At 38.7% G+C, this 7812-nt stretch overlaps 1 protein-coding gene across 1 annotated transcript in view; it reads right to left on the bottom strand.

The window, feature by feature from the left end:
• TRMT6 (tRNA methyltransferase 6) overlaps positions 1-7812 on the bottom strand; it is a 12654-nt gene that overhangs the window by 4155 nt on the left and 687 nt on the right. The window contains exons 2-7 of the mRNA XM_006921610.3: positions 4736-4863; positions 2443-2552; positions 1815-1906; positions 1604-1687; positions 1225-1349; positions 138-496 (exon numbers count right to left, since the gene is read on the bottom strand). Coding sequence (XP_006921672.1) covers positions 138-496; positions 1225-1349; positions 1604-1687; positions 1815-1906; positions 2443-2552; positions 4736-4863 — 898 coding nt within the window. The remainder of the gene's footprint in view (positions 1-137; positions 497-1224; positions 1350-1603; positions 1688-1814; positions 1907-2442; positions 2553-4735; positions 4864-7812) is intronic.

Raw genomic sequence — 7812 nt, 5'->3', positions numbered from 1 at the left:
TTTCTCCCTTTGTTTTGATATTTATTATTTTGAGAGCTGTGCTCCACAGCCAAATTAAATCTCAGTGCTTAAATGAAATTAACCGAGGCCCTGAGGGGAATATTATGAAGGCAGTGGGGACTCTGTAACATTCTTACATAATCCTTTTTGCTTCCTCTCTCTTTAGGCTCCTTATATTTTGGATCTTGAGAGATAATTTCCATTGTTTCTTGTTCTTTGGAGTGATTGCTCTCTGAGGCTTCTGCCATGTTGTCTTCGTTCTCTTGTTCTGAAGTCTGTTTTTCCTCCAATGTGCCGTTACTTTCTTCAACCGAAGAACTATCTTTTGGCTCTGAATACAACATCTCAGCAGAAAATGTTCCATTTAGGAGGTTGTCCACTTTGTTGAGGGGGAAATCATAAAGACCACTAAGGAAAGATTTGGGAAATCCAAAACATGCTGTTGCTGCCCGAACTGGTCCACCTCCAGAGTACAGCTGAATAATAGAGCCAAAACCTGAAGAGATAAAAGAAACAAACATCTCTCAACGAAGGTGACGCTAGACTATGCGCAAACACTCAGGGCCCTCCACAGTAAGAGGAATGAAGGTCTCTGTTCAGAGCCTGAAGGATGATGCAGCTCCTCTGCGGGTTCATTTGGAACCTTTGAATATTCCTAACAGGTGTAATATAATTCCAAAACAGAGAAACAGGAAGTCTTAAAGAAGCTTTCCCCCACTTGACACTACAGTAAAACCTGTCATCATGCAAATTTGGATGTCACATGATTGATGATTGACTCTCAGTTTCCCCTCTGTCCAGTCCTCAAACAAGGCAGTTAGAAGTTCCCATCTTGTGTGGGGTCAGAGAAAGGGCAGGCAAATCAGGTGTGTTGTATTCTTCCAGAACAGAATACGTCCTTAGTACTCTTCCTGCTCGAGCACTAGCTACCCAAGAGTTTACTAAAATCACTGTCCCAGGGGTCCTTGACAGCCACAGGCTTCAGAACCATCCCCACTGATACTGAAGCTGGAAATGACAACTGTCTTCCAGCGGTGCTAATACAATTCAGGCTGGAAGATGTGGACTGTGCAGGAAGATCCCAGGGACTAAACCTGTGGCCAACCCAAGTCATTTCATTAGCCTCACAGTAACTCAACCTCACTTTCCATGAGTTTGGACTTTTAGATCCCTCTACTTAAAGCATAGTGGGGTTTTCATGAACTTGAAAAGGTTAAATGTTACCTCCCATTCGTTCCATCATTGCACCCAGCACCAAGCCTGCACACGTTTCCATTACGATCATTTTATTGCCAGCACGAATATTTCCCAATGTCAACATCTGGGCTAGTGTATCATATCTCATGTGGCTAAGGAAAAAAGAATGATTCATTCACTTTTAGCTAAGCGAAGCCTGTTATTTTAATAATCATTTTTCAAGTTTTGTTTTATAAAAATTATGTTAATAAGATTATTGCTTTGGAGGCAATAAAAAGGACTTACAATTTATGAGATAGGAGGACACTTTATGCAGGTGAGCAAGTTTTCCATTTTACTTAAAATTATGACTTTCTTAAAGCTATATTTTCCCCCAATAATACTTTTGAAAGGAAACAAAGCGTACTTAATTTTTCCAGGTTCTCTGGCATAATACATAATTGAAAGGATGCGGGTGGATGGTTTCACAACAGTAATGACAGCTTCATATCTGGGGGAAGAAAAAACAGAACATAAATTTTAAAAACCAGCTTAAAAATATCTTGTTTTTAATAATATATTTAAAAATATACAAAAAGATTTAATGTTTCCATTCTCTTAAAACAAAAACTACTTACTTCTTTTTCTTCTTTTTTATATATTTATCTTGAGCAAATTCTGTCTTGTCTCGGAATGTTGTACTATTTTCAATCAACTGCTGAACTATTTCCTATAAGGAAAGGAGCAAGCAGATTTCCTGAAACTTTACTCGCAAAACAGATCATTTTAAAGATTTCTTACCCCAAAATGTATCCAAAGGAATGATTCTCCAGTCCCTTTTTCATAGACGTCCAAATGGATAAACTTTGTATTTTTTTTACTCTATCTAGAATTTGTATTAAAATATAAGTACCTTATAGCTTCAATTAAACCAGAGATATACAATTAAGAGAGAGGAGAGGTAAAGGGAACTGTCAATCTTGAAGACTCTGGCTGAAAACATTCCTGAAAATAAACATAGTTAAGCTCTTTTATGCCCTAAGTTATTAAAGTATCCTTTGATAACAATATTAGTAATGTCATTCACTTATATTCCTTCATTAAGAAATGAAATTTTTGATATATTGAATTGCACGTACATTTTAAACTATTTCTAACAAAAATATACGGTATTTTTCCAGTTACCTTAGGTAAAGTCTGCTTTAAAAACCAAGCAATTCCCTAAATACCAAACAAAAGCAAAACACAATATTCTTTGAATATTACCTCTCCTTTAATGCCCTTGTCCTTTAAAGCTTTTATGTCATCTTGAGTAAGTTTCTGAGATTTCCCATCATCAACTATATTTCGATTATCAGTGCCCGCTTCTTTGGTCTCTAAGGAAGAAAATTGCTTTATGACATTTATGATCTGATAATATTTTAGTTTCTTCTAAGTTCATACCCACATTCGGCTTATTGGCCACTCAAATTTGACCTTCCGGTCCACTGCCTCCACCCAGCCCACTATCTTTTCTTGCCACGACTACTCCAAGACTGTAACTCATCTTCCGCTCCCACTCTTGCCTCCTCATGATCCACCTGAACACCAGAGTTCTCTTTTTAAAATGCAAATTGGCTCATCTATTCCTATTCTTTTATGGCCTTTCTTTTTTTCTTTTTTATTTTATGAGCAGTGCTTGATTTATTAGCATTAAAAAACAGTTCTTACATAAAAAACAAGCTGATTTTTGTTTACATGTCAAATGCATTCCTTAAATATTAAATCAAATTTAAAGCATGAATTACATGAATTGTTTTTCCTGGAAGCACTTAAGTGAATGAATATTTGACAATGGAGATATTGAATGCACATCATGCAGGCACCAGACAGTCACAGAGTCCACATGGCCTGCTTGTCACAGTGCATAATCCAGCAGACACTGACTGTGGGTGCCCACACACGTCTGCATTCGGGTACAGAACTGAATTATTGTTAAAACCCAGGGCTGCATGATATATAGAAAATTCATTTGCATGTTAGAATACCAACTACATACAGCTAAGGAAACCTTGCTTTAGGTCCATCACAGCTAACTTGCAATGGTGAGTTATAAAACTTGGGGCAACCAACGAAAATTTGCAGGACAAATGCATGTAAATGCCATCACCATTCAATGCCTAGCCCCATGTGATACAGCTGTCTCTCCTGTCTCTAAAGTAGTCACAGGTAGCACTGCAGAGCAGAAGGCACAGGACGCCACCCTCTTCCCTATTCTGTGCTCAAGCGCCGAGAACACTAAGAGAGGATCAGGGCCCTGCATGTAACCAAGTCACAGCATAAGACACAGCCCTCCTCATCCTGCCACAGAAGGTAGGCCCTCAGAAAGTCATCAGAAGTGTCCACTTGGCTGTTCGAGCATACCCCTGACCAGGCTCCAGTCCCTGGAGGGTACTGGGCTCAGTCATTGGTGCTCGAAGTATCTGGGTAGCTCCAGCAGGTCTGGCCTCATTTCTTGATCCCTGTATTCAGCCGCATTGCTCTTCTTTCTGTTCCTTAAACACTCCAACCATAGTCCCACTGCAGGGCTTTGGCATCTGCTGCTCCTTCTGCCTGGAATATCTTATTACAGAGCTGAATGGCTGGATCCTTTCCATCATTCAGGGCTGAGCTCATCATTTTGGCCACCTCCCTGTTTTGTCATCTTCATAGTACACATCACCATCTGAAATTATGCTGTTTGCTTGTCTACTTGATTATTTTTGGTGTTCTCTACTGCTAAATAAATTTTATGAGATGCTCTATTACATGAACTGGTATAATCACAGTGCCTAATCATGCCTGGAACATATTTAGTGCTTAATAAAAATATGGTTGATAATTTAAAAGTGCATAATTAGTTTCTATCAGAACTTTAATCGTATTTTAATTAATTTTAATAATTATTTAGGTATTTTTATTTTATTAATAAAATATCTTAAGTACATTAATTTTAATATTTATTTAATTTTTATTAATAATAATGGCTAAAATTATGGGGTCTTTATTATAGGCAAGGCACTGTTAAGAACTTCCTATATGTCATATGACTGTACACTTGCTATAGCTTAGGCATGAAATGTGTTTATGGCCCCATTTTACAGATGAGGATATAAGACTTAGAGAAACCAAATATCTTGCCCAAGGTTACAAGACAAGTAATGAAGCTAAAAACTTAAACCTTAGTCAGCTGAATTCAAAGCCAGACCTCTTAGCCTCTACCCTTTATGCTAACTACCCTTAGGCTGTTACTTAATTTCTGGGCACTGCACCAGCTCTTACACTGAAGTGGCAAGGACTCATGGGATTAAATGCCTGGCCCAAGGCCAGAGAGCCAGTTAATGATGGGCTGGAGCCAGAATTCAGGCATCTCAAAGCCAACGGCAGATCTTGCTTCGTTCTACCAAGGTACAGTTCTTAGATTATAAATTTAGATTTCCTTAGGAATAATCTGGGCTATCACTTTAGAATTAAATGAAGTTGACAGATTTCTGACTATGCAGCTCAAGAGCATCTACCTCATACATCCAAAGTATTGTACCTGAAGTAGGCTCTTCCTTCTTCTTCTTAGGCTGAAGATTTCCTCCAGCAGTCACTTCAAATGTGGTTCCATAACTATGGCCAATGACATTATCCAGATAGAACCACTGTTTTTCAAAAGTTACTTTTCTGGGGAAGAAAATACAATCAATGAGCTGAATCTTATTTGTATTCAGTATAGGAAAGATATGTTCAATTTAATTTATTTCAAAACTGAGCTCCACAAAGGATGATCAGCAGCATTACCTCTGAACACAAACTGACAAATGAATTAGAGAGAATCTGGTTGGGGAAGAGACATAAATTAATAAAGAAATCACAAAAACATTGACTTTGGAATGAGAAACAAGAAGAGAAGCTATTCCTCTTTTGAGGCACTGGTCTGACTCCAATTTGTACTGTTTGACAGGATGTCCAAACTCAAGCTTCGCAGACTTTCTTAATAGCATAAAGAATCGCCAAGATTGCTAGGCCACTGGACACACACTGTGACACCCTTTGCAACTTACACAAGAAAACCGCAAAACTGAACAATCATTGAGATGACAGGGAAGAAATTCCCTGGCCTAACTGGCCATTTTCTTTGACAATTATCTAGTAAAAGCAAATTATATCTACAATTAAACATTACTGACAATCTACACATTTGGAAATGGTGCCTAACATCGGTGACGCTCTATGGAGGACCAGGCAATTTTAGCTTTTCCCATTAACCAGTTTTTTATTTTATTACAATTTAAAAGGGAAATCCCATAAAAACACAAATCTTTCCCTTCAAAAGAATAAAAGTAACATCCACTGATTGTCGACCAGCGGTTAGGTAGTATGTGCTAGATTTTTGTACTTTTTGATTTAATTCTCACAGTAAGCTAGTAATCTCTTTCCAGAAGAGCAATCCAAGGTTCAGAAAAGTGTCTTGTCCAAGACTCACAGTTACAAAGAAGGAGCTGGGATTCAAATTCAAGTCTGCCTGACCCCAAGGCCTGATTCTTTCCACTATACCACACAGGTTACCTAGCAAAGACCAGTGAATCTCAGGAAACCCTGCCTCGCTTCAAGATGCGGCCCATGTCAACAGAACTGCGAATCCTGCAAGACATACTGATTAATTTTCTTCGTGCCCCAATCCACACCTTCTCTTCCTTACTCTGTGCCCCTGGAGGCACAGACCACAACTTTCAGGATCCCTTGCTGAAGGCTTCCCAATGTTGTTAGACCCTGGGTGCATCACAAGTCTCTATTGGTTCTTTAAACCTTGCCACCCCTCTGTATGTGTATGTGTCATGTCTTCATTAAATCTCCTCACTTGAGCTATCTGAGTGATCCTAAGTTTCATTAGAAACTGGTGTCATTAGATAGGGCCAGTTCTCTTTACTGGGTGCTCAGTTACTAACACGTAACAGACAAAATATTTGCTGACATAAATGTTGGCAGAGAAGCTGAAACTCAACTCAGGCCAGATGTGCATTGCCCTGCCCCCCGCCCTCACCCTTTGAGCACCCAGTGCTAACGAAACACTGGCTCTGAGCTAGGTTGCGTTTATCCCTCCAGCAGCTGGTCTGATGTGTAAAGGAGGGTGTGTCATTCAAATTAATAGGTAGGACAAGAGGTCACTGCCCTGGTAGGAAAGTGGGACCAAGTCAGAGGGATGTGAAACCTTATCTCCACTGGGAAATTACAGCCTCCTTCTTGAGAGCCAGATTGCTTCTGCCCAAACACATGAGTGCAGCCCAAAGAGAAGAGTGAAGCGGGAGTCTGGCCTGGGATATAGCTGAGCTCAGAGTCATTTTCTAAATAAACAAAAATTAATTCTGTGCCTTCTGCCTAGAAAAGTGATAAAAAGCATTTCCAAACTATAAGAGCAGATTATTAAGTATACTCAAACAACCACATTTCAAAATTGGGCAACTTAAAAGAATAGTATGAGAAAGAAAAGAAAAAAAAAACCCAAAGTTTCACCTGTACAGTCATTATACAGTTGTATAACTTTTGGATCATTCATTGAACTTTTAACTTATCAATTACAGTGCACTGTTATACTCCAATTTAAAAGTTTAAATAATTATTATTGGCACTTTCCAAAACTTATGTACTTGGAAGCAGGCATACATTTCTAATCAGAAATTCTAAAAAGTAAAAAATCCTGGTTTCAAAAATACAAAATGCAGTAGTGACGACAGATAGTCATAAAATTTCTCTAATGTCAACCACCAAAATTAATATTTTATCAATGAGGAATTTTAAAATTCTTAAAAGCCTGTGCAGATATTACATTTCTAGTCTAAAAGAAATCCCTCCCCCCTTGTATATTTTTTTTAGCGATTGGTGCTTGTGCAAAGAAGCTCGGTTGTCAGCAGTTTGGTGCCTTGGGGACTATTACAACTATTTTGTAATGACACCTGTTTCACTTTAAATACCAGTCAACAGTTTGATTCATAAAGGGTAAAATAGTTCATCTGAAGTAAGCAATTATCAGAAATTCCAAGTCTTACAATAGCTAACCTTACGGTCTGCAGAAAGCTGTTCACCTGACACCATATTCAACTTACTTCTTCGTCAAAAGTAGTACAATAATCCAACTCAAAAGAAAGCTTAGTTGTACTTTTCAGATAACTAACCAAAACATCCCAATACATTTTCACTATTAATAAACAATTGGGACTTAACAACCATGCCACTCCTGCCAGAAAGCTATCAAAATTCCCACTTACTCTAACGCTAAATCAGAAAGAGAACTTATCAGCAGGTTCACAAACCAAACCTAATTTCAAGTTCAGAGACCCTGAGCAAACTGCTTTTGGGAAGTTCAACTTCTCCAAACCTCATATCCCCCTAATGTAAAATGAGGGAACCCTAGAGTGATGCTACATTCCACGGGATGTTTCCTAACATTATTCGGTGTAGACAGGTAGTCCCGTGTTTGAGTAAAGAGAAGCGCCCAGAAGACCAAACAAGGTCACAGAGGTTTCATTTTTGTGGGATTGATCCTGGTTGAGGGAGTAGGGAGAAGGAAGGGTCTATGGGAAAAGTGCGGGCGGGGGAATCCGGGCGGCAAGTATGAGATCGGAGGATGAAGAG

This window comes from Pteropus alecto, unplaced genomic scaffold (assembly GCF_000325575.1).
Source record: "Pteropus alecto unplaced genomic scaffold, ASM32557v1 scaffold45, whole genome shotgun sequence".
NCBI classification, from domain to species: Eukaryota; Metazoa; Chordata; class Mammalia; order Chiroptera; family Pteropodidae; genus Pteropus; species Pteropus alecto.
The sequence above is the reverse complement of the archived record's forward strand: the minus strand, read 5'-3'. Positions and strand labels throughout refer to the sequence as shown.